Raw genomic sequence first — 23,299 nt, forward strand, 5'->3', positions numbered from 1 at the left:
AAAATAATGTTCTGAGCAGCTTCTGCCGTGTGCTGTGTCCGGGGCAGACGGGCTGGGCACGGAAGGGGTCCGGGAGCTGGGGGCCGGTGTGGGCTGGCCCCGCCCGCCGCGCACGTGCCGCCCCGCCCCCCGCCCGGTTTCACAACCGCGGCCGCCGCCGGTGTTTTCGCAGCCGGGACGGGCGCATGGCGCGGCCGCCGCCGCCGCTTCTCCTTGGCCTCCTCCTCCGCCTCCTCCTCCTCCACCTCCAGCTCGCCGCCGCCGGGCGGCCCTGCGGCCCTACCGGTGAGTGCGACCGGCACCGGGCAGGGAGGGAGAGGCGGGTGCCCTGAGCCTCTCCCGACACCTGGGCCTCGTGGATCCGGGCACGGGGAGGGGACACACGCGGTTCTCTGCCTGCCCCGAAGGAGCTGAGCCGGTGGGGGTACGGAGCACCGCTGGGAGTACCGAGGGGGTGGGGGCCGGGGCTGGGGTGCTGTGCCCGGGGTGCTGGATGGGTGTCGGGTGCTGGGTGCTCTGTGCTGGGTACTGAGTGCTGTGTCCCGGGTGCTGGATGCGTTCCCAGCAGCGGGAGCCAAAGGGAACAGCAGGTTCACGCTGGTCGTTGACCTTTGGAGGGAGCCGGGAGCGCTGCCCAGGCCTGACCCAGGCTGCCAACCAGCGCAGCCGCTTAACCCCTCTGACACTGGACCCCCACCCAGGGACTCCCGGGACCACCAGTCCCAGTCTGCCACCTTCCCTGAGCTACGCTTTCAATACACAGCCCACCGGGTGTTGTGATGCCCATTCCTATTGCAGTGCCAGGGGTCCAGTACCCCACTGTGTGAGGAACCACTGCCATGCTCCAGCTCAGTGCCCTGACCCCCAGCAGTCACTGGACATGGGGAGCAGATGATGGGGTGCCTTCCTTCTCCAGGGACACCCACTGGGCCTGGGGTCTCGTCTTCATCGCCTGGTCCCCTCTTGTCCCTCCAGGACTGTCGCGGGACACGGTGCTGGGCCACCTGGGTGCCAACATCACGTTGACCTGCCAGGACAAGGTGCCTGCGAATGCCACGGTGTTGTGGCAAGTGGAGGAGCAGGGGTCAGCAGGGGGCTGGGCACGGCGGCTGGCGGAGGGTAACATGCTGCTCCTGCGGCGGCTGCGCTACGAGGACTCCGGGCGCTACAGCTGCTCTGTGGGGAGCCACCTGCTGCGCTCCCTGCGTCTGCTGGTGGCAGGTGGGTCCATGCTGGGGGGATGTCCCTGGCAGCATTGCCTGTGATGGCCCCTGTCCCACAGCACCTCCCTGCCTTGCAGAGCCCCCCGAAACTCCCCAGGTCTCCTGCTACCGGCGGAGCCACGACAAGGATATCTTGTGTGAGTGGCCACAGCAGGAGAGGCCATCCCCAGGGACACGGGCAATGCTCTGGTTGAAGCGGAGGTGAGTGCTGTCACTGCGTCCACCACGGGCTGGGACCGCAATAGGAGAGAACATGTCCCTCTCCATGGACCCTTTCCCTGGTGCCATCTGGGACCCCATGGCTCAGCATGCTTCCCTCCCTGCAGACCCTTTCCCTAGCAGCTACTGGTGGCTGGGAGTCCACAGCATAGGATGTGTTTCTTCCCCATGGCCTCTTTCCCCGGTGCTGCCTGGGACCCCATGGCACAGAATGTATCCCTCCCCACAGACCCTTTGCCTGACACTGCTGGGGACCCCACAGCATAGAACACGACCCCCACAGCTGCCCCATGCCTAGAGCATGCTGCAGCCCTCCCTGAGCTGTGACCTCACAGGTTCGTGGCTGAGAATGCCACAGAGCAGCGGTGCCGCTACTTCTCCAAGGCACGGAAGTTCGTTTGCCGGGTGAAAGTGCCACCTGGCACCGATGACACCAAACACCTTGTGGTGTCCACGTGCGTCAGCAACAGTGCTGGTGGCTCAGCTGGCAAAGACAAGATCATCACCCTCAGCGGTGTCCGTGAGTGCTGCCCCTGTTGCTGGAGGCTGGGGTGGCTGAGGGTGCAGTGCCAGGCCCTGAGTGCCCCCCCTTCCCCAGCAGTGAAGCCAGACCCCCCCATCAATGTGACGGTGGAGGCACTGGAGAAGGCGCCGCAGCGGCTGCGGGTGAACTGGTCCTACCCCTCATCCTGGGACCCCCGTTTCTACTGGCTCCGCTTCCAGGTCCGCTACCGCCCTGAGCCTGCCCCAGCCTTCATGGAGGTGAGACCCTGCTTGCTGGCATGGAGCTGTTGCTTGTGCCTGGCCAGACTGTCCCCAGCCCTGTGTCCCCTCCAGGTGGATCAGGTGACAACAACATGGCTCGACATTCATGATGCATGGCGCGGGACGAAGCACGTGGTGCAGGTGAGGGCGAAGGATGAGTTCGGCCATGGTGCATGGAGCGAGTGGAGCCAGGAGGCTGTGGGTACCCCCTGGACAGGTAGGAGGGAAACATGGGGCCCTGAGACTGGGGGCTGAGCATGGCATCTCCCAGTCTCACACTCCCCCCTCATTGTGCAGATCCTAGGGACCTCACCTCTGAAATGGAGCCTTTCAGCTTACAGGTAACAATGTTCTCAGCCCTGGGAAGCATCACACACTCCTGAATGGGTGTCCTGTCCCCGTGTGGGACAAGGGGACACCAGGGCATGGGGGCTGACCTGTCCCATTGTGCCCCCCCACCTTTTGTAGTTCCCCATGGAAGATGGCACCTATTTGGTGACACTGCCCCCTGAGCTCTTCGGGGAGGACCATGCTAACAGTGCTGGTGGTGAGGAAGGGTTCCTGGGTTGGGAGGGGGGGCTGGGACACCCAGCTCCCTTATCCTCATACTGAGCCCATCCATTCTCTCTGTGTCAGGCTCTGTCATGGAACCCAGCACCCATCCTGTGGCATCCCCCTATGCCTTCCTGGTGACCGGGGGGAGTCTGCTCCTTGGCATTGCCCTGTTTGTCGGTATCATGGTGAGGTGAGTGCGGTGAGTGCCGGGGGGCAGGTCTGGGGGGCTCTGTCTGTCCCCCCCCGACCTGGAGCCACTCTTCTCCCCTGCAGGTACAGGCAAATGTGGTGGACAAGTGCGCAGGAGAGGACCAAGCCGGAGGGCGAGGGGCAGCACATGCTGGTCCCCCTAGGCCTCCCCCTGCCCACACTCAATGACACCCCTCTGCTCTCACATTCTGCCCCCTCAGCCCCTGGAATGCTCCACATCACTCACTCAGATTATTCCTCCTCAGGGCAGTAGCCAGGGGCTGAATATGCTGGTAGGTTCTTGGGGGTTGGATGGAGGGTCCCAGGGCTGCGATGTGGCTCTAGGAGCAGTTCCCCCCTATTATCCGGTGGCTCTGTGGCTGGGACCAGCCTCTGAGGAGGGGAATCAGTGCCAGCCCCCCATGGAGAAGCAGCTGGGAAGGGCCCCCAGCTGGGTCCTGGGGGTACCTTCAGCACCGTGGCCAAGCTGGGATGGCTGGGAGTGACAGCGCTGGAAGCACGGCTGCACCAGAGCATGGCAGCTGGCCCGGGGCCGGGTTTGGGGGTCCCGCAGGGAAGGCCTGGTCCCTACAGTGCCATGGGGGTTTGGGAGGGAGGGAGGGCATGGCTGGATCAGCCCCATACCTCTGCTCCAGCCCCCTCGGGGCTCCTTTTTAAAGCATATGTTGGGGAAACAGGACAATGTGGCTCAAATAAATGCTTTGGATTTATACTGGAATGGGTGCTGGGAGCGGGGTAACAGAGGGGTTGCTGCAGCCCCCCCATTGCGCCTGGAGTGGCTACAGTGTGGGGGGCTGCACCCCCACTTCACTCACCCTCTCCCTTGTTGTGCCCCCTAACTGTGCTCCCCCCATGTTCCCCATGCTGTGCTCCCTGTTTCACTGGTGCCTCCCAGGCTGTACCCCGTGTGCTGTGCACCCCTTCATGCCACAAACCCCATGCCCTGCACCCCCAGGCCATGCCTCCTCTGTCATGCACTGCCCACCCCATGCTGGGTTATGCAACACCCTGGGGAGCTGCAGCTGCACCTGGGCAGGAAACCACAGGACAAGGGGAGAGGGTGCTCAGGCACCCTGGGGACAGTGTTCCCCTTCCCTTCTGCCGGCCCCCTGCTATAAAAAGACTGGCAGGATGCAGATATGCTGGTGGGGAAGTGCTGGTACCCCTGGCCCCCAAAACTGTGGTGCCTCCTGCCAGCACAAGCCCCATCCCAGGCCCCCAGGACCACTGCTCCCTCTCAGCCAACAAGTTTATTTTACTAGATCATTACATGTCCCAGTCTCACTGCATGCCCCCACCTCGGGCACCTGGGCAGCCCTGTGACAAGTCGGTTCCGGCACAGGGTGATCAGCATTTGTCTCAGCAAAAGGGTGACAGCTTTGCTGGACCCAGGAGTGGGGTCCCTTCGGGACTGGGGACACAACAAAGGGGTTCTCACTGGACCCTTCCCGTGGCACGTGCCCATCGCTGTGGCCACACCCTGTCTCAGGGGTGGGGGTCGCAGGCCACTCGGTGGAGGGGGGGCATCAGTAGACGCTAATGCAGCTTGCAGTGGACGGGGTGCAGCAGGGCCATGTGCTCAGCCCCCTTGAAGGGCAGCTTCTCAGTGGAGTAGTAGTGCACAACTTCAGGGATGCTGGCGAAGACGCCGCTGGCCTGGCTGAGCGTGTACTTGTTGTCCTTGGTCTGGGCCACGATGATGTGGACGCAGCCCTGGCTGGTCCTGGGCGGCCAGCAGGCATCAGTGTTGCCGCCAGCCCCCCGGCGCCCGCCTGCCCCGCGGCCGTATCCACCCCTGTTTGTTCCCGTCCCGCTCTGATTGTTTCGGCTCCAGGGGCTGCACTTCCTCAGGAAGGAAACGCCACTGGCGCTCCCGACAATGTGCCGGGGAGGGGGACACGCCGTACCCCCCTCCCTCCGCCCCAGCTCCACACCAGGATGCCTGGGTCCTCCCGTGGGTCGGGGGGTTCCATCCCTCGGGATCTGGGCTTTGATGTGAACAGCCATGGGGGACTCCTGCCGCAGCATCGCCCCAGGGCGGGGATTCGCCCCATCTCCCCAGGGTGAGACCCCCCCGGGGCAAGGATCCCCCTATTCTGTGGCCACCCCGACACTCACTTGAGTGCGATGGAGTACTTGCCGCTGCCAGTCTCGCTGGTGCGCACCAGGTAGCCGGCCTCCCGGCACGTCTGCAGCCGGCTCTCGGCCTCAGCCCGCGTGATGGCCCCGTGGTACCAGCTGTGGGGGGACACAGGCAGGGGACGCTGAGCCGTAGCAGAACATTGGGCACTCTATCCCTCCTCGCCCCGTTCCCCACACGTGGATCGGCCTCGCAACTCACGGCTGCTTCTCCAGTGCCAGGGCAGGGTCCACCCTCTCCCCCTCGCTGTGCTCGGTGCCCGCCGGCTTCAGCATCTTGGGGGTCCAGCTCTTCTGGCGTAGATGCTGCCGCAGTGTCTCCTCTTTAGGACGCTCCGAGCCCTCAAACTGGACTGGGAGGGACAAGATGTGAGCCCCCAATCCCCACCTTCACTTTCAATCCCCATCCCTAGCTCCATCCCTGCCTCCAGCCCCAGCACTTTCCCCAGCACCAGTCCCATTCCCTTCTCCAGCCACGTGCCTGTCCCCATCTGGTTCAACACCCCACCATGAAAAGGGACATCTTCAGCTTCATCAAGTTGTTCGGAGCCCCATCCAACTTGACCTGGCAGGCATCACCTCTCTGGGCAACCTGTGCCAGTGCCTTGCTGCTCTCAGCCCAAGAAATTTCTTGTATCTAATCTAAAGTGCCCTTATAGTTAAAAACCATTGCATCTTGTCCTCTTGTGACAAGCCCTGCTAGAAAGTCTGTCCCCATCCCTGTCCCAGTTGCCATCCCCATTCCCAACCCATGCCTGTTCCTCCCCCCATCCTCATTCCCATCCTGTCCCTGTCCCCTACCTGACAGTGCTTTGACAATCTGCTCCTTCTTCCACTCCCAGGGCTGCTCGTATTCCCCTGCCGGGCGCTCGTCATTCTCAGGCAGGCGCCCATCACCAGTCCTCACCCTGCGCTCTGGGGTCCCTCCAGCCACCCCCTCCCCAGGCTCATAAGGGGTGTCGTAGAGCTGTGGCCCCTTCCCTGCCACCTCCTTGCCCCCCAGCCGTTTGGCAAGATCTAATTTGGCACCGCCCTCCCCAGGCTCTCCAGGACCGTCCAGCAGCAGGATGGCTTTGACCAGGGGGTCCTTGGAGCCACGACGACGAATTTCTGTGGGGAAGAGGGATGGTGGGTCAGGGATGTGTCTGTGTCCCCTGAGACACCCCACTCCCACTACCAACCCTCAGTGAGGGATGTGCACTGGGGACTCCATGCCAGCAACGCCCCACTGGGAGCCCGCTTGGGTGGAGCTGGAGCAGGAAGGGGCCCATCCTCACGGCGCCTGGTCTTCTGTCCAGCCCTGAGGCTGCTGGCGCCACAGGCACAGACCCACGCCAGTGGGGCCAGCTGGGCTCCATGGCAGCAGGATGCTACACCCCAAGCTGGAGCTCAGCTGCACGGGAGGCCACCCCAGGGCTCGCCCCTCCCAGCCCCCTGCTTCTCCCCACGGCGCCAGTCTTTGCTTAACAGCCTGGCCTGCCCCGCACGGAAAAAAACATCAGCAGCAAATCTTTTATTTCCAGCTTCCGGCCCAGTCAGTTCCTGTTGTTGTGGCCAGCTGGACAGTCGCCACGCCAGCAAGGGTGTCGCTGGCTGGGGGGCAGGGCCATGGGGAACTCTTGGGGGGTGGTACCCTGGGATGACTGGGGGGCATTGAGGGCTTTGCACTGGCCACATGTGCCCGTTGGATGATGGCAGCAGGTCATGGCAACGGGCGAGGGGCCGGCCAGCACAGGTCAGTGTCTGGCCTTGCTCCCACTCCTTATCTGGCCCTGCGCAGCCGCAGGAAGCGGCAAGCAGCTTTCCTGTTCCCGGAGCCTCCCGCACCTTGTGGCTCCAAGGGCAGCCACAGACTCCCGGCTGGGGACCGGTGCCAGCTGTGGTGCTGTGGCATGGCTCAACATGGCACATACCTGTGATCATCTGCTGGGCATCATAGGGCTCCATGTACCCATCATTCTCCCCCAGGCGCTCGGCATCCCGCTGCCCCTTGGTTCGTTTGGCGTCGTAAGGGTCTGCGTAATCCTCCAGGATGATGACCTGAGCAGAGAATAGGCATCGCTGGCTTCAGGGGGCTGGCAGGGGTCCCAGCAGAGATGGCAAAGAGCCAGGCAGGGAACAGGGACACTGGGGTCCCCAGAGAATGATGGCAGCTTATCTGGGGTAAATGGAGCCATGCCACAAGCCCAGAGGATGCACCCCCAGTGGCACCTTTGGGTGGGGGCAGCCCAGACCATTCCTGTGTACCTCGATGGTGGGGGGGAACCTGGGGGGAGCTCTGGGACCCTTCTGGGTGACAGCAACCCCCCCGACTGGCTCCCAGTCCTCCCAAGGCTGTGCAGGGGTGAAAGTCCAGCTTCCCAGAAAAGCTTTACATCAGCCTTTGTTTAACCAGCAGCTGAGCTCTGAGGTCAGGCTGGCATGGGACACGCGGGCCATGATGAGGATGCCCGACGGCCCCCCCACCCCCACACGGGTGATGAAGGGCAGTTGGGATGAAGGCAGCTTTGAAAGAATTTAAAGACAGTGGAGCCGGGCAGGATAAAAGGACTAAGTCAGCCAGGCTAATGAGTCGGAGACCAAAGCAGTTAAAGCTGCCAGTGCTTCGCGCTCCTCACATCTCCCCCTCCGCTCCCGGCTCCCGGCTCCCGGTCCCTGCCTTACCGTCTCTGTCTTGGGGGGCTTCCCCTTGTCCTGCTCGGGGGCAGGCAGGCAGGCAGGCAGGGGTCCTGGGTGCCCCTTCCCGTTCTTCTCGGGAGCCTCCACCTTGATGAGGCGGTTGATGTAGGTTTTGGGAGGTCCCTCCGGTGTTCCCCCCTCCACTCGGGAATTCTTCCGCATCTTCCCGGTGGCGACCTGGAGTAGACCCTGCAGGTTGTCCCGTGACAGCCGGCTGCCCCCCTCCTTGCCCCCCCCAGCCGCCCGGTAGCCCCCCAGCTCAGCGGTTGAATTCTTGCGGCTCTTCCCAAGGCTCCCGCTTCCCGGCCGAGCTCTCTCTGAAACCGTCTTCAGGTTGGATGGGAACTCCTTGAACCACTTGGCCGCCATGGAGCTGGGGAGACGCAGGGTGCCGCAGCCCCCCCGGGGCTCCTCGACACCCCACGGCTGCCCCGCCGGCTCAGGGTCGACTCAGCCGGGGGGCCCTGGGCAGCCGGGCTGCCCCCAGCCCCGGAAACGGGATCCTCTGCGGACTGGGGCCAGCCCGGGAAGGGGGATGCGGGCCGGGGGACCGGGGCCTTCGTGGGGGGCTCCAGGCGTCCTTCGCCCCGGTGGGGACAGCTGGAGGGTCCCCAGGGGTGCCGGCTCCTGGGGCCCGGGGAAGGAACCGCGTGCCCTCGGAGGTCCCTTGCCCCGGGGAAGGGTCTCGGGGCGGGCCGGGGTATCTGCTCCAGCAATGGGTTGAGTCGGGGGATCTCGCCGGGTGTCGGAGGAGCCCGGCCAGGGCAGTCCCAGGGAGGTTCCAGGGGTCCGCTGCCCCTGGGGACGGGGCCCGGGGGGGTCTCTCCGTGCTCCGGAGGGCCCGGCCGGGAACGGGCAGCCGGGGGGTCCCGTCGCGGCTCCTCGGCGGGGCCCGTCTCCGGGGGCAGCGGAGCTTCGGCGGGGCGTCAGGCCGGCCCGGGGGGCCCCATGCGGCGGTGGCGGGACGGGACGGACCGGGCCGGGCCGGGGCCGGAGGGGCCGGAGGGGGTGGCAGGGCCGGCGCTCCCCGCCCAGATCCGGAGGGGGCGGCCCCGGGGAACCGCGCGGCAGCAGCCGGGCAGGCAGCCGCGGGCCCGGGGAGCCGTGGGAAGACACGGGAGCCGCGGTGGGACTCCCGTCCCGGTGGGGCTGAGAGACCTCGTGACCCTGCCCGGCTGATGAGACGACCGTGCACATGGATGCCACAGACGGACTCTGCGTGTGGAGCCCGGGGAGAGACTGCAAGGACAGCACAGACCTGCGTGCGTGGGCCCCCTCCACAGACTCTGGGCATGGACCCTAAGGATGAGCCTGGCGATGAACTGTATGCTCCCTGTGGATGGGGACTGTGCACAGTCCCCCCGTGTGCAGCCCCCTGGGCACAGCCTGACAGGGCACAGGCACTGACTGTGTGCAGCCAGTGCACTCTCTGCCGCCACGGCCGTGCCTCACACCACACCGGCCAAGGTCTACGTCTGGCCGTGCTGCCACCTTGCCGGAACAGCCCGGCTGAGCCCGGTGGTTCGGCTTCCTGTCGGGCTGCAGTGCTGGGGGGCCCTTACAACAGCAAACCTTCTCTCTTTGCAACTGCATGGGAATTTTATGGCAATTTTATGGCAAAATTGCTCCCATAGCCCCCAGGATGGGAGTCTGTGGCAGAATACGGGCTCCTCTTCTCTACAGGAGGGAGGTGCTGGGTGCTGGCAGCGCTATAGGAAGTGATGGCAGTTTCCTTGCTGGTGCTGCTGGGCAGGATGTGCCTTTGCAGTGGTGTGATGCCACTGGCAGGCTGGTGCCCGAAGTGACAGCGGGATCTTGGCTGGCTTCAGCTTTGCTTTTTTGAGGCCTAGGAAAACTGCACTTCCTCACAAGTAAACTCGGGTGCTGGTTCCTTTTCTCTGCTTGGCAGATTTCAGTCCCCCTCAATTTTTATAGGGCCTCAATAGGACACATACGCAGGCAGCACTGTCTTGGTGGCTTTGTGCTGCAGTGGTGTTCACACCAATGTGCCACGTGTCTCCTTCAGGAATTCTTCCCCCATCCTTGTTCTCTGCCAGCTCCTGCAGAGGAATGCTTTGGGAGCGCCTTCAGCAGTGGTGACAGATATCATCACACACCTGCTTCCCTGAAAAGTCAAGCTTCCCTGAGCCAGCATGGGGGCAATGAAGGCCAAGCCTGGCTCAGAGTGGGATGGGTCCTCGCTGGGGCAGGTGTGAATAGACAGGACTGGCAGATGGCCTGCTAAACACCTGCTCCTGCTGCACTTTCAGCCTCGATGCTTGCCAGGTCAGCATTCCAGTGACGGGGTGTCCTGCAGGGCTCTCTTCAATTCTCCTGCTCATCCCAGCCTGTAAAGCTGCCATGATTTGGGAGTGTGTGCCATGAGCTCTCCCAACCAACCTGGCGTACCCAATCCCAACCCAACCCCATCGCTGGGCTCAGCAGAGCAGCCCCTACTTCACTGAAGAGAAAGTCCCACAAGTGTTTTAAACCTTCATTAACCACTACCCAGCAGGTTCCTGAGCTAAAGGTGGGAGCTGAGTGCAGCTACCTCTGCCCCCCGAGCCCCAGGTACTAGGAACAGGGTTGGAGAGGACCCAGAACCCCGACAGGTGCTGGTCTGGGCTGGAGGACATAGGGCAGAGCTATTCAGCATCACAAATCCTCTGGTCCTTCAGCAAAGCACTTAAAAATAGTCCCCAAGCTGAGGGCAGAGCCACTCCTGCAGCTGTCAGCAATCCCTCTCCTAACAGCATCTTTTTATTCCAAGGCTCTGAGCAGGACAGGGAAGCAGCTGCTGAAGTAGATAATGGAGTTCTTAGGCTCTTTGATTTTCTAATGACTTTTATTCAAACACAGTGAATTAATATGCATGGTTCCATCTTTGACACTAGTGCGTCAGTTCTGCCCTCCAGACGAGGACATGGCCCAAGTTAGAGGAGCTCCAACACCCAAATCTCCTTCCAGCAGACTCAAAACAGGGCCGTGGGTATTCAAGACAACAGGCCACAACTGCAGCAACCCCATCCATGGAGGGCTGGAGTACAAAGGCAAGCAGGAACAACAGCTTAAGGAAAGTAAAGTAAGACCCCATAGAACGGGGTGTTCACTGCCAGAACAGGTCCTGGTCAGGGATGGGAGGACAGAGCAGTGCCCATGCTCCACTCCCTGCAGCAGCTTGCAGCCACAGCACAGCAGGGACAGGGACAAGGGGCTCAGCCTCCACGCATGGCTAGTGGGGAGAAACAGGACAAAGCTCAGGCCTCAGCTCATTTTACTGCTCGGCAAGAGGACAGGGAGAAGTGTGGGGTGGGAGCTGGCAGCCCTGGGATACACCCACAAACCCTTCATCCACTGCAGGGGAGAGGACAGCCTCACAGATCTTCCCCTCTGTGCTTTGAGTTGTAGGTCTGCAGTTTATAGAGAAAAGCTGGGTTTGCCCAAGGAAGATGGGGCAGAAATGCTGCTCCCTTAATGCCAAAAAAGAAAAGGGCTTTTCTTCTTCCAAGGCAGCTGCTCCAGCTCTTCCTGCAGGGCTTGGGCCCACCACAGCTCCTGGGACCAGGGCTGCAGCAGGGTTTGCAGGGCACAACCCACCCAGCAGGAGCTTGGAAAAATTTGTTAGACCAGCATTCTCAAATTAACAAACTGTAATTTTTCTCCAAAGATACATTTTCCATACACATCCATCATACACCGTAACAAAAAAAAGCAGTGTACATGAAATAAGAAAATAAATTAAATCCATAGCATAGGTAAGGAGGATGCTCTAGACTGGAGTAGAGTCAAAAGTTTCCAGCAATACAAGAGGCTCAAGAGTTTGTTTTAACAAGAATGCCTGCTAGCATGGGCCCATCAAGTGTTCTGGGTCAGTCCAACTCCTTAAACAGTTATTTAGAGTTTTGAACAGCCAGTATTGTCCTGCAACAGGCAGAGCTATTACATCCTGGGAGAAAGCCAAGAGGCATCACTAAGATCCAAGTAGAGCATCCAGAAGATATTCAGATTGGTCCTGCAGCATCCACATTAGCCATCCTCCTTGGGCGGTGTATACCAGCCTGAAATGAGGAGAGAGATCCATGAGGGAGGAAACAACGAGAATCTGCACCTGGAAAAGCTGCTGAAAGCAGCCAAGTCCCACTTCCAAAGAGCCACATATCCCTGATTACTGGGGGTTTTCCCTCTGGCTTACTTCCCAACACCACACGGGCAATCACAGAATCATTTAGGTTGGAAAAGACCTCTCAGACCATCAAGTCCAAGCAATCAGTGATGTGCTGCCTCTAGTTACAGCCACTGGAGCCCAGCACTGGGCAGCAGAGAGGGCAGCAGAGAGGGCAGCAGAGAGGGCAGCAGAGAGGGCAGCAGCACTCTGCAGCCACACTGTGTTACAGCAGCTGCCACTGCTGCTGCCACCACCTCCAGGTCACCTCCACACTTGAGGCAGGCTAAAACTTGAGCGGCTTGTCTGGGGAGCCCAAACGAGCAAGCAAGGGGAAATGCAAGCCCTCTCCCTCAGCCCTTACCATTCTTCTCATGGATCTGAACCAGGGACTTGTAGGACTGCTGTGCTCTTGTCAGGCTGTACTGGTTCTGCAAGGGAAGGCAGGGAGACCATCAGTCCAGCAGGAACCTTGGGGAAGCCATCCCACACACCTTTCCTGTGTGGCCAGAGCCCCCATCTGCCACCCCACTGGCACCCACCATTCTCCTACGCTGTCCAGGCCCTACCTTGTTGGCTCCAAATTGTACTCGCGCTTTCCCTTTCACCAGCGTTGCACTGATCTGCATGATCACCGACTCGATGGAGTAGGCACTACTCCAGCCCTGAGGGACCAAACACATGGTGAGGCCAGACCCACCCGGAGACTGTGCTCCCCGTGCAACCAAAGGGCCTTGCCCAGCTCTGCCAGGCAGTGGTACGGCAGGAGCTGTCAGGGATACGGGGTGTGGCAGGCGGAACAGCTCCCCCAGTTCCCCAGGGACCCGCACCCACCTGTTTCGTAAGCAGCTCCATGCAGATGGCACCGCCACCCAAAACATACCTGGGAAGGAATCAGACAAAGTCACTGCACAGATAGATGCAATCATACCCACCCACTGCTCCAGAGATGAAACACCTTCCCTGATTAGTTCTCTGATGGAAAAAATATGCTAAAAACTCCACCCTCCCCTGTCTGCTTCCCAATGACAAATCCATGTCAAGGAAGTCACAGGGTTGCACAGCACTGGATAAACCCAGTGAAACTGCTGCAGAAAGCAGCACTGCAGAGCAGAGACAGATACTCACCCCCCTGACAGCACCGGGGATACAACCCTTACAAATGGTGGATCAAAAGGAAAGTTATCCTGGAATGAGAGAAGGGAAGCAAAGCCACTGAGAAAGGTGTTCTCTGATGCCTCGCCGAGTCAGGGATCTCTCTAGAAGTGGGAGCCTTACTTTAAAAGAGAAGTTGAGGAGGATGAAATCTGTTCCTTCTTTCTCTTTGAGGATTTGGAGATCGTTGTGCAAAGCGCTGTCCTCGTCAACCCTGTGACAGGAAAACCCCAGAGGGTCAGTCAAGGCTGTGCACCTCAGGTCAGCCGTGCTCCCTGCCACCACACCCCAGAGCTGCCCTACCTGCACGGCTGGGCAGTCACATGGGCCCTCAGGCTCTCACTGAGGGCAGCGACAGCACGGGCTGCCAGCATTCTGCTTCCGGCTTGCAGAGAAGACCATCACACCCCTTTTCCATGCTGCCAGCTTAAAAATAAAGGCTGCCTGGCCCACGGAAAGGGCAGCACTGGTGTCTGGAGGGTGTGAAAGCTGAGGGTTTGCCTGCTGCACCTCTTTCCGGACTCTAGGAACAGCAGAGACTTGCAGAGTCCTCCAATTACCTCATCTTGTCTGGAGATATCATCTCCTTTTTGTCATTGTGACAGCAAGCCAGCTGCCTGAGAGAGGCTAACCCAAGGTCTGCTTGGTGCTCCCCTGCCATGCTCATGTCCCCTCTGCTCACAGGGACTTTCTGGTCCCACCACCAAAACCCACCACAATTGCATGATCCCAAGATGGGCCACCTACTTCAGGAGTTTGACGTTCCAATCGTACAGGCTGTCATTCACTAGTTCAACTGCATAGTATCCTGCAAGGAGAACACAGGTGGGTCACTGCGGGGGGACACTGAGAGGGGGTTGAGTCCTCATCCAGATTTCAAATCCCCTGGGTCCTGCAGCACAACTTCGCTTGGGCACAGTCCCTCCATGAAAGCAGCACTTATCCAGGACAGTCCTGAGGGCAGCAGTTTTTCTCTGAGTCCCTGGGCTCAGGAAAGGAGCAGGAACACCATGCCCCCTGAAGTCAGATAGTTCTCCAACCCACAGCATGCTCCACACTTCCATCCAGCAGTGGCAGGGAACAGAGAGAGTAAGGTGGCTTTGTTGACTCTTGACAGAGCCAGAGCCATCAAAGGCCAGAGACCCTCCCCCTCAGCTGAGCAGAACAGCCCCAAGGCCCACTGGGTACCCCACAGGATGAGGAGGAATCCTTCCTCCATGGAGCTCCTGGCAGCACTCACCGCCCTTGAAACTTGGTGATCGGTAAATATCCCTGAGCTCCTTCATTAGCCGGTCAGTGGCCTGCACAGACCCAGACACTGCACCCTGCGAGGAACAGGGAGGGGGAAAGTTGTATTGTTATGCTGCACCCACCATGGCTATTGCTCTATGAGGTCAACACCTGAGCTACAGCTCTGTCCAGCCTCTCTACCAGACCACATCCTGCCCATCACATCTCAGTCTGCCCCTTGCCCCAAATACATCACCTCAGGCAGCAGAGCTGCAGCACAAACACCTCTGTGTCCTCTCTACTGTCTCTGAATCTCAGCCCAGGGGTACAAAAGCACAACCCACCAGCCACCTCCACAGCCTCAGGTGATCGTGGGGGCACAGCTCCTGGGAGCAAAAGGGAGCCCCAGATCTTGCTGCAGGAGGACCACCCCCTGTGGCACCAATGCCCTGGGGGCACTCAGTGCCCTCCCTGAGCTGCAGAGGCAGTTCACAGACTTCTCTGCTTCAGCCCCATCAGCCCTAGGGAAGTGGTACTTGCTGTACCTTTGGCTGGGGACAGCCCCTCTGATTTAGGGCTGGAGGGCTGGCAAGGGCCTCCATCACTTGCCCTTGAGTCCCTCTGCTTCCCCAGCCCACCTGCCCACTGGGTGACACGTACATTTAAGTAATCTTGCCTCTGGTTCTTTTTTATTTTCTCTAAAATGGCCAGGTTTTCTTTCCCAATGCCTTCATCCTCTGTCTTCCTCCCATCTGCCGGCTCTTCCTCTTTCATCTCATAGTGGTCCAAGTCCTCAGTGTCCTGGGAAGAGAAGAGGAAAGCTCAAAGAGATGTGCCTTTGCTCCTCCCTGCTCTGGGTACTGAGCTGCCTTGACCCAGGAAGGATTCCTAGTGCAATTCTTGCCCAAGGAAGCCCCAGCTCCTGATCTGAGGTGCAAATAGAGTGGAAGACGCAAGGCCTGGACATTCCATTGGACTCACACAAGCTCTTTGTTTGCTGGATTATTCCCTGCCATGTCTCATGCCTGTTTATAACGAGCCATTAATATCTCACTCCTCAACGAGCCCCATGTAACCGAGTGGCCCCGGATCTTGGCACACCCGTGGCTCCAGCAGCCTGCCCTGTGCTGCTGGATGGCTGGAACAAAGCACAGCCCCTTGGTGCAGCACTGCCAGGCCACCCGGGCCCCCTTCGCTAGCCAAACCCCAACATGGATACCGGTCACCGGCACCACAGGAGCAGACCCTTGCACCCAAATCCAGCTGTATGCGGTGTTAGTCCCTCAAGAAGAGTGGGTATTTCACAGCATGTCTAGGGGCTCTCTGTAGATCAGCTCAGCACACCCCAGTGTGGTACCTGACCCCAGAAGAGCCTCTGCCCCTCACTGTTTCCCACAGTAACACACGGCAATGCAAGACCCTGATGGGAAAAGCCAGCTGCAGTCATCTGGGCCCATTACAGAAGTCTCTCCCCATGCACACAGGGGTCAGCTTCCTGGAAATGGTTGTGGGTATGCACAGCTCCAGCACTGGCACTAAATCCTCTGAACAAGTGTTTACTCTGGCTTCTCTGGTCTAGCCGTGGCTGTTGAGCAGCGTTCTGGAAGGGCTTTGACATTTTTAGATCCACACAGGAAAATAGATCCTCCTAGAAAATCCCTCGAGTAGATTAACCTGCATAATGAATCTCTGTGCCAGGGCACAGCTCTGCTGCTCCACTCCTCCACACAGCTCAACAAATCCCACTTTGCTCTACGTGAGTGTTCTCCCTTAGAGAACACATGGCCATAGCAAAAAGCACAAGGGGGAATGCTCAGCTCCTGGGGGTTTATTTTCCAGCCTACAGGAGTGGAGGCCTTGCACACACTGATCTGCCATGAAGCAGCAGATTTGCAGATTCACAAGGTTACGCTGGTGCCAGTTTAACCCTCCCCCTTTTCCCCGCAGACCCTGGCAAAGTGCAGTCTTAATTTAGCAAGCAATTAACTTTGCTAAAACCCCCCGACTGCTGGGGTGCTGCTGCTCAGTGACCTGCCCCCAGGCTCCACGGCACTGCTGACTCAGTGCCCGTGCTGCTCGCGTGTGTGAGGCATCGCTGAATGTCACCATGGAGATTCAAGATTATTCCACCCACTTCTAGAGATCTCCAAACTGCAAACCAAACAACCAGAGCCTGTGAGTTCTGCAGCAAGGTGCCCTCAGCCTGCAGTGAAGTGTGGCTGCCTCCACCACTCCTGGCAATTAGCTCACTTGCACACTCCACCACCTGACCTAATCCTCTCTGTGGGAGTCCCGTGCAACAGTGACTTCCCCGCCAGCAACAGCAGCCCGGAAATCCCATCTCTCGCTCAGAAATTGCAGGCTCTAGAGAATAGCATTTATTGTCCAAGCAGCTCTGCTCACAGCTCATCCACTTGCCTTTGGAGGCCATAGCTATGCTGCTCAGCCTCTGTGTTCTCCTGGGGTTTGTGAGTATGAGGCAGCTGGCTGTGCCTCAGCATCCTCAGCATCAAAATGCTGAGAACTATCCAGACTTTGATCCAAATTCCCCTGTCTGGATACAAGCTTGTCCCAGGCAAGACCCCTGTACCCTTGCACCTTTCAGCATCTTTCTCCCTGTGCTCAGCTTTCCAGCTTATTTCCTCACACACTGAGGTGGCACTTACCTCTGGCATCTCTTCATCTTCCTCTTCAGAGGACACCTCTTCCTGGGTACTCTGTGGGGAGAGAAGGATAGAGATGGAGACTGTGTGGTCAGCATCCTGAGAAAATGCTCTCCTGCCTTTCCAGACACTTCCAAGGTGAGGTCAAACAGGGATATACAAAGCAGAACCAAATTAAAAGCAAAGAGTAGCTGAGAGCCTTTACAGAAAACAGCACCAAGGCCCAGCGGAGCAGGCTGGCATTAGCCAGGACAGGAATCCAACCCCTCATCCACTGTGCTCCTCCTCTGGTAACCCCTCCACAGCAAACATCAGGGAACTTGTTTTCTGAGCTTTGGAAGCCTTCTCCTGAGCCACTCACCTGTTCTGCCGGCAGAGGCTGGTCCAGCATTTCAACATCTGGATGTTGGGGGAGGTTATAGAGTTTGCACAGGTCAGAGATTATTCGCTTCAGGTGCTGCAAAAGCTGTCCAGAGAACAGAGGGTCAGGGAAGTGTGGAGACGTCCATGCTGAGCTGAGCCTCAGCACTGCAGCCAGTGAGCAAAGGCCCCAGGGCTGCTCCTTCCTGCTCCAAGCAGCGGTAGACATGGGTGCAAAATCCCACCCCAGCATCAAACAAAGTCAGAGAAGCTCATCCCAAATATCTGGAACATTTATGAGACCAGAGGTAATCCCCACCTCGGGCAGCTGGGGACATGCAAGCAGGGAGTTACCCCCCAAAGCTGTCAGCCCTCCCCTCTCCCAGGCAGCGAAGCGTATCTCACCAACGTATTTCCTTTCCTGACTTCCACCAGCCTCTCCAGGATAGCTGCCAGGTTGGGATCATCTGACTCCACAGACCATATTGGGGGAACAGCTGGATAAGACTCCTGGAGAGGAGGAGAAGGTGGTGTTGGTGGCATGGAGGCCATTGCAGTGCACAGAGCAGTGAGCCAGACGGGGTGGGGGCTGCAGCCTTGCATCTTCTGCAACAGATCCCTCTGGACCATAGAGATCAGGCCACAGGTGACTGATCCACCCTCCAGCATAAGCCTGGGGCTGAGTGCAATACAGACCCCTGCTCTGACCATGCCGGGCTGGCTCTGTGGTGTGTCCCCCCAGCCCGGGGTGTAACACGGAGGGAGGGTGGTGGCATTTCAGCCAACCCTCTGGTCGTGGGGTGATTGGTGGTGGGAGGAAGTTGAGGCAGGACACTGAGGGCATCCCACATTGCCCACAGGCTACTCCCCTCGCAGCTCTGCACCAGCAGTTGCAGAAGAACCCGGCAGCACCCAGGCAGGCACCTTTAACCCAGGACAAAGCCTCTGGCAACACTCCCAACTGGCCCCTCTACAAAATCGTGGTCATTGGCCCCATTCAGAATCTGCACCAGGCGCTATCCAAGCTCTGCTGGCCCTCCTCGCCTGAAGACGCAAACCAGTTGTAACTTGTGATCAAAGAGGGCATCAGCACCCCAGCGCTGAGCCACCCAGCACCAAGATCCCTAAAGCCGCGGTGCAGACGAGCCAGAGCAAACAGGAAGAGCCGGCGCTGCTGCCGCAGGTGCCTCTTCTCCGGGCAGTTCAGGGCCCCCCGGGAAATCCCCCAAAACAAAACGGGGGGAAGCGGAGAAAACGGGAGCGCAGCCTCGTACACCGGGCCATTGGGACGGCGGGAGTGCTGCCGGGCACTGCCCCCCGCCTTTTCCCTGCGCCAGCCGCTGTCCCGACGAGCTGGCGGAAGCTCGTACGGCGCTCCCGCAGGCCCCACGGAGGAGGGGCCCGGGGGCAGCTGCCCCCCCGCGCCCGGTAGCCGCCGCCAGGGGCGTTGGGGCCCGGGCCCAGCTCACCCTGGGCCCCAACGGCGGCAGCCCCGTTCGCGCGAAGGGGGGGGCCCCACTCGGTGCCGCGGCCGCCCTCGCGGTGCCCCCGAGGAGTCTGGGCCGGCCGCACCCCCTGGGCCTCACCGTGATGTTGCAGTGAATACGGACGGGTCCCGGCGGCGGCCCCCGGGAGGCGGAGGCGCCGGCTCGGGCGCCGGCCCCCGGGACGAACTCGCAGCTGATCTCGTCCGGGCAGGCGCTGCCGATGCGGAACCGCTCGTGGCCGCGGTGAAAGATGGACTCGAGCAGCCGCAGCTCCCGCCTCAGGAGCCGCCCGGCGGGGGCCGCCGCCACCTCGGCCCCGCTCCGCCCGGGCCCCCCCGCCGCCGCCTGCGCCCTCGCCGCCTCCTCCGGCCCCGCCCGCTGCATCTTCCCATGGAGGGACCCGCTCCGCCGCCGCCGCCGCCGCAGCCCCGGAGCCCGCCCAAGATGGCGGCGGGACGGCCCCGCTCCCGGAAGTGCCGTCACCGGAACGGGCGGAGCCGCCCCGCCGGAAGCGTCTCCAGTCGGAGCGGAAGTGACGTTTGGGGAGCCCCGGGGCAGCGGGGCGGGGCGGGCGGGGGGCAGCGGGGGAGCCCCGCCCCTGCCCGGGAGGGGCCACGGGGGGAGGGGGCACCGGGCACGGCTGGAGCCCCGTGGGGACGGGGCTGCCCAAGGCCCGGTAGTCCCGGCTCTGAGACCCCCCCCTACCGGTGTCCGGCGGAGCCGCGGGGGCTCCGGTCCCGGGTTCCACCCGCTAACTCTCCCACCGCTCCGCCCCCCGCTCTGATCCCCGCCCGGGGCTCCGCCGCCCCGCTGGCACCGTGCAGGGACCCCGGTGGAGCGCCGGGCTGGGGGAGCTCAGACCCCTCCGCCGTGTCCCCGGGCCGCGGCGGGGCGGAGGCGGGGGCGGCCCCGGGGCCGCTGACGGCGGCGGTGACGGCGACGGAGCTGGAGCACGGGGCGGCCCCGGCGCAGCGCCCGGCACCGCCTCCCGCCCGGGGCCGCCCCGCCCGGGCCGCCGCCGCCGCCGGTTCCAGCACCTCGGACAGCGCCCGGTCGGGACCGTGGACAGCGCCGGGTACCGGCGGGGGCACCGGGCCTCCCCCATGGCGCTGCTCCGCGTCCTCTGCCTTCTCGCTGCCCTCAGACGTAAGTGTCGGGGGCTATGGGGGATGGCACCGGCACCGGCGGGGAGGGGACCGGACCGGGCCCGGGGCTGCGCCTGTTGCACGGGACAGATCCGGAGTGGAGCCGGTACCGGCCCCTCTGCGGTGCCGGTGCCGCCGGCGCTTCCAGCGCTCCTCGACCCCCCCGGGGCTGTGCGGCCGCCCTGGGCTCCGGCTCTCCGAGGCGGTGCCGGGGGTGGGCAGGGACCGGCAGGAACAGGGGAGGGGGTGTCAGGAACGGGCAGGGAATGGTAGGGACAGGCAGGGGAGGGCAGGGAGGACCCCCCAGCCCTGCCCAGCTGCTCGTCCCCAGTCATGGAGCCCCTCAGAGCTCCCACCCTCCCCCGGCCCTCCCCTCTCCACACTCGACTGTGACACCCACACCCCATCCCCGTGCCTCCCGCCGTTCCTGCTCTCGGGCCGCCAGGCACAGAGCCCCAGCCCGGGTACAGCCTCTATCCCGGGGGGTCCCCCGGCCCTCGTGGGGGGCCCTGCTCGCCGCCATGGGGCTCAGGCTCCGCCATGCCCCAGGGAGCCTGGGCACGGATACAGAGGAGCGACTGGTTGAGTATCTGCTGGACCCTGCGCGCTACAACAAGCTGATCCGGCCGGCGACCAATGGCTCTGAGCTGGTGACTGTGCAGCTGATGGTGTCGCTGGCGCAGCTCATCAGTGTGGTGAGTTGGCCAGGACTCTACTCCCCAGCCTACCAGGCAAGTGAGGGGGCCACAAACCCTCCCAGCACCCTGAGTGACTGGCCCCCCCTCTCTCTGCAGCATGAGCGGGAGCAGATCATGACCACGAACGTCTGGCTGACCCAGGTGGGCACCCTGGACTCTGACGTGGCCCTGGGACCCCCATGTCCACCTTGCTCCAAGACTCCACCCTGCACCCTGTCCTGGGCCCCCATGCACTGGGAACCCCCATGTCCACCCTGCCCCAGGACTCCCCAGCTCCTGCCTTGAGTCCCATCCTTATCATAGGGACCCCCCCATACACCCTGTGTGGGACCCTAATGTCCACCCTGCCCTGTCATAGCCCTCCATAAAGCCTGTGTGGGACCCCTGTGTCCCCCCTGTCCTGATCCACCCCCTTGCCCCAGGCCCCCATCCTGTGGCTGGGCTGGGCTGATCCCGCCTGTCCTCAGGAGTGGGAGGACTACCGCCTCACATGGAAGCCTGAGGACTTTGACAACATGAAGAAGGTCCGCCTGCCCTCCAAGCACATCTGGCTACCCGATGTAGTGCTCTACAACAAGTAGGTCATATTTTGGGGGAGGTGCCATGTGTTCCCCAACCCCACCCAAGGTGGGGGGCCGTGTCATTGTGCTGCTGGGGCTGACAGCATAAGGACTGACAGCACATCTCTTCACCCCAGTGCTGATGGGATGTATGAGGTCTCCTTTTACTCCAACGCGGTGATCTCCTATGATGGCAGCATCTTCTGGCTGCCGCCTGCCATCTACAAGAGTGCATGCAAGATCGAGGTGAAGCACTTCCCCTTTGACCAGCAGAACTGCACCATGAAGTTCCGTTCCTGGACCTACGACCGCACCGAGATAGACCTGGTGCTGAAGAGCGAGGTGGCCAGCCTGGATGACTTCACACCCAGTGGCGAGTGGGACATCGTGGCGCTGCCGGGTCGGCGCAACGAGAACCCTGATGATTCCACCTATGTGGACATCACGTACGACTTCATCATTCGGCGCAAGCCGCTCTTCTACACCATCAACCTCATCATCCCCTGCATCCTCATTACCTCCCTGGCCATCCTTGTGTTTTACCTCCCGTCTGACTGTGGCGAGAAGATGACACTCTGCATCTCTGTCCTGCTCGCCCTCACCGTCTTTCTCCTGCTCATCTCCAAGATCGTGCCACCCACCTCACTGGACGTACCGCTGGTGGGCAAGTATCTTATGTTCACCATGGTGCTGGTGACCTTCTCCATTGTCACCAGCGTCTGTGTCCTCAACGTGCACCACCGCTCACCCACCACGCACACCATGCCACCCTGGGTCCGCACGCTCTTCCTCCACAAGCTCCCAGCGCTGCTGTTCATGAAGCAGCCGCGGCAGAACTGCGCCCGCCAGCGTCTGCGCCAGCGCCGGCACACCCAGGAACGTGCTGCCGCCGCCGCTCTCTTCGTCCAGGCTGGTGCCCGCACCTGCACCTGCTATGCCAACCCTGGTGCTGCCAAGGCCGAGGGGCTCAATGGCTATCGGGAGCGACAGGGGCAGGCACCAGCCCCCGCAGCTGGCTGCAGCTGCGGGCTGGAGGAAGCAGTGGATGGCGTGCGCTTCATTGCTGACCACATGCGCAGTGAGGATGATGATCAGAGTGTAAGTTGGAGTGGGCGGTGTGCATCTGGGGGTGGGCAGTGCTCAGGGATGGCCGGAGCTGTGGGGTGCAGAGTGTGTCCTGGCTCATGGCTGCACCACAGGAAGTGATGTGCACAAGCACTCAGGGGGTCCCTGCCTAGCCCCATGCCCAGTGAGGCGCTGCAGCTCCTGCCTGGGTAGGGGGTCCGGCACTGATCCCTGACCCACCACTGCAGTCCCAGGCTGAAGCATAAGCAGCTGCTCTGGAGACCCAGGAGGCTCCCAGGAGGCCTGGCCCTGCATGGCACTGTCAGGCTGCAGATTTTGCAGAGCCCCCCCCCGGCTCTGCTCACTGGGGCGGTGTTTCCTGGGCTCAGCAGTGCGGGTGACAGCAGGGGGAGTGAGCCCCGTGGGGCCCAAAGCAGGCTGGCAGGCAGCTGCAGTGCTGAGGGAGCAGATTCGAGGCTCTGAGGATATGCCAAATTCCCAGTTGGGGCAGTGTCAGGCAATACCTCAGGCCCCAGCCTGACCCAGCATTTTCCCCACCCCCACACAGGTGAGCGAGGACTGGAAGTACGTGGCCATGGTCATCGACCGCCTCTTCTTGTGGATCTTCGTCTTCGTCTGTGTCTTTGGCACCGTTGGCATGTTCCTCCAGCCCCTCTTCCAGAACTACACCACCAACTCCCTGCTGCAGCTTGGCCAGGGTACCCCCACTTCCAAATAGCATGGGGAATGGCCAGTCCCAGGGCCAGAGAGCTGGGTACTGGGCTCAGGCAGCCCCTGCAAACCAATAAATACTTACACAGGACCGGGTTGGTTCCATCTGGTGTAATTTCATACTACACTGTGCTCTGCAGGCCAGAGGGAGCAGGATGCAGCTGGGGCTGGGGGGGCTCTGGCTGCCTGTGACCAAGGTAAGAGGCCAGGAAGGCATTAGCTCTGGAAGAGTAATATCCCAGCTGCTGAGGG

At 61.3% G+C, this 23,299-nt stretch overlaps 4 protein-coding genes across 8 annotated transcripts; 2 read left to right on the forward strand and 2 right to left on the reverse strand.

The window, feature by feature from the left end:
• Nucleotides 1-137: 137 nt before the first annotated feature.
• On the forward strand, nucleotides 138-3,690 carry IL6R (interleukin 6 receptor). 3 transcript variants are annotated; one of them, XM_068995262.1, is made up of 10 exons: nucleotides 139-285; nucleotides 976-1,221; nucleotides 1,301-1,424; nucleotides 1,778-1,962; nucleotides 2,041-2,204; nucleotides 2,280-2,424; nucleotides 2,505-2,548; nucleotides 2,676-2,754; nucleotides 2,844-2,952; nucleotides 3,036-3,690. In XM_068995262.1, the coding sequence occupies exons 1-10, from the start codon at nucleotides 186-188 to the stop codon at nucleotides 3,223-3,225; spliced, it is 1,386 nt and encodes a 461-aa protein (XP_068851363.1). In that variant the 5' UTR covers nucleotides 139-185; the 3' UTR covers nucleotides 3,226-3,690. The 3 variants fall into 3 exon arrangements, with proteins under 3 accessions (XP_068851361.1, XP_068851363.1, XP_068851364.1); XM_068995263.1 differs by having other exon boundaries at nucleotides 2,044-2,204; XM_068995260.1 differs by having other exon boundaries at nucleotides 138-285; nucleotides 2,044-2,424.
• Nucleotides 3,691-4,183: 493 nt separating this feature from the next.
• Nucleotides 4,184-8,780, reverse strand: SHE (Src homology 2 domain containing E). The gene is made up of 6 exons (XM_068995264.1): nucleotides 7,776-8,780; nucleotides 7,025-7,151; nucleotides 5,913-6,221; nucleotides 5,314-5,464; nucleotides 5,091-5,210; nucleotides 4,184-4,695 (listed from the first exon to the last, which is right to left on the reverse strand). Exons 1-6 carry the CDS (start codon nucleotides 8,157-8,159, stop codon nucleotides 4,509-4,511), a joined length of 1,278 nt encoding a protein of 425 aa, XP_068851365.1. The 5' UTR covers nucleotides 8,160-8,780; the 3' UTR covers nucleotides 4,184-4,508.
• Nucleotides 8,781-10,616: 1,836 nt separating this feature from the next.
• UBE2Q1 (ubiquitin conjugating enzyme E2 Q1) lies at nucleotides 10,617-19,320 on the reverse strand. 2 transcript variants are annotated; one of them, XM_068995220.1, is made up of 13 exons: nucleotides 18,947-19,315; nucleotides 17,766-17,870; nucleotides 17,362-17,466; nucleotides 17,004-17,054; nucleotides 14,998-15,138; nucleotides 14,348-14,432; nucleotides 13,855-13,915; nucleotides 13,231-13,321; nucleotides 13,081-13,139; nucleotides 12,787-12,835; nucleotides 12,522-12,617; nucleotides 12,317-12,383; nucleotides 10,617-11,848 (listed from the first exon to the last, which is right to left on the reverse strand). In XM_068995220.1, the coding sequence occupies exons 1-13, from the start codon at nucleotides 19,229-19,231 to the stop codon at nucleotides 11,817-11,819; spliced, it is 1,227 nt and encodes a 408-aa protein (XP_068851321.1). In that variant the 5' UTR covers nucleotides 19,232-19,315; the 3' UTR covers nucleotides 10,617-11,816. The 2 variants fall into 2 exon arrangements, with proteins under 2 accessions (XP_068851321.1, XP_068851322.1); XM_068995221.1 differs by lacking the exons at nucleotides 10,617-11,848; nucleotides 12,317-12,383; nucleotides 12,522-12,617; nucleotides 12,787-12,835; nucleotides 13,081-13,139 and adding an exon at nucleotides 13,411-13,630 and having other exon boundaries at nucleotides 13,235-13,321; nucleotides 18,947-19,320.
• Nucleotides 19,321-19,448: 128 nt separating this feature from the next.
• Nucleotides 19,449-23,126, forward strand: CHRNB2 (cholinergic receptor nicotinic beta 2 subunit). 2 transcript variants are annotated; one of them, XM_068995438.1, is made up of 6 exons: nucleotides 19,449-19,993; nucleotides 20,542-20,687; nucleotides 20,787-20,831; nucleotides 21,113-21,267; nucleotides 21,388-22,348; nucleotides 22,884-23,126. In XM_068995438.1, the coding sequence occupies exons 1-6, from the start codon at nucleotides 19,951-19,953 to the stop codon at nucleotides 23,052-23,054; spliced, it is 1,521 nt and encodes a 506-aa protein (XP_068851539.1). In that variant the 5' UTR covers nucleotides 19,449-19,950; the 3' UTR covers nucleotides 23,055-23,126. The 2 variants fall into 2 exon arrangements, with proteins under 2 accessions (XP_068851539.1, XP_068851540.1); XM_068995439.1 differs by having other exon boundaries at nucleotides 19,450-19,993; nucleotides 21,158-21,267.
• Nucleotides 23,127-23,299: the final 173 nt, after the last annotated feature.

Source organism: Aphelocoma coerulescens, chromosome 25, assembly GCF_041296385.1.
Source record: "Aphelocoma coerulescens isolate FSJ_1873_10779 chromosome 25, UR_Acoe_1.0, whole genome shotgun sequence".
In the NCBI taxonomy this organism is placed as follows: domain Eukaryota; kingdom Metazoa; phylum Chordata; class Aves; order Passeriformes; family Corvidae; genus Aphelocoma; species Aphelocoma coerulescens.

What these genes read in the sequence shown, in the direction of transcription:
- IL6R (XM_068995260.1), top strand. Translation starts at nt 186, where the DNA reads ATGGCGCGGCCGCCGCCGCCGCTTCTCCTTGGCCTCCTCCTCCGCCTC. An exon ending in ATGCTCTGGTTGAAGCGGAG is followed by an intron (nt 1,425 to 1,777) that starts GTGAGTGCTGTC and finishes GTGACCTCACAG; the next exon opens with GTTCGTGGCTGAGAATGCCA. An exon ending in TGGAGCCTTTCAGCTTACAG is followed by an intron (nt 2,549 to 2,675) that starts GTAACAATGTTC and finishes CACCTTTTGTAG; the next exon opens with TTCCCCATGGAAGATGGCAC.
- SHE (XM_068995264.1), bottom strand. Translation starts at nt 8,159, where the DNA reads ATGGCGGCCAAGTGGTTCAAGGAGTTCCCATCCAACCTGAAGACGGTT. An exon ending in GATTGTCAAAGCACTGTCAG is followed by an intron (nt 5,465 to 5,912) that starts GTAGGGGACAGG and finishes TGTCCCTCCCAG; the next exon opens with TCCAGTTTGAGGGCTCGGAG. An exon ending in CTGGCACTGGAGAAGCAGCC is followed by an intron (nt 5,211 to 5,313) that starts GTGAGTTGCGAG and finishes GTCCCCCCACAG; the next exon opens with CTGGTACCACGGGGCCATCA.
- UBE2Q1 (XM_068995220.1), bottom strand. Translation starts at nt 19,231, where the DNA reads ATGCAGCGGGCGGGGCCGGAGGAGGCGGCGAGGGCGCAGGCGGCGGCG. An exon ending in TGGAGCTGCTTACGAAACAG is followed by an intron (nt 12,618 to 12,786) that starts GTGGGTGCGGGT and finishes TTGGTCCCTCAG; the next exon opens with GGCTGGAGTAGTGCCTACTC. An exon ending in TCAGATCCATGAGAAGAATG is followed by an intron (nt 11,849 to 12,316) that starts GTAAGGGCTGAG and finishes TCCTCATTTCAG; the next exon opens with GCTGGTATACACCGCCCAAG.
- CHRNB2 (XM_068995438.1), top strand. Translation starts at nt 19,951, where the DNA reads ATGGCGCTGCTCCGCGTCCTCTGCCTTCTCGCTGCCCTCAGAC. An exon ending in CCTTCTCGCTGCCCTCAGAC is followed by an intron (nt 19,994 to 20,541) that starts GTAAGTGTCGGG and finishes GCCATGCCCCAG; the next exon opens with GGAGCCTGGGCACGGATACA. An exon ending in TGGCGCAGCTCATCAGTGTG is followed by an intron (nt 20,688 to 20,786) that starts GTGAGTTGGCCA and finishes CTCTCTCTGCAG; the next exon opens with CATGAGCGGGAGCAGATCAT.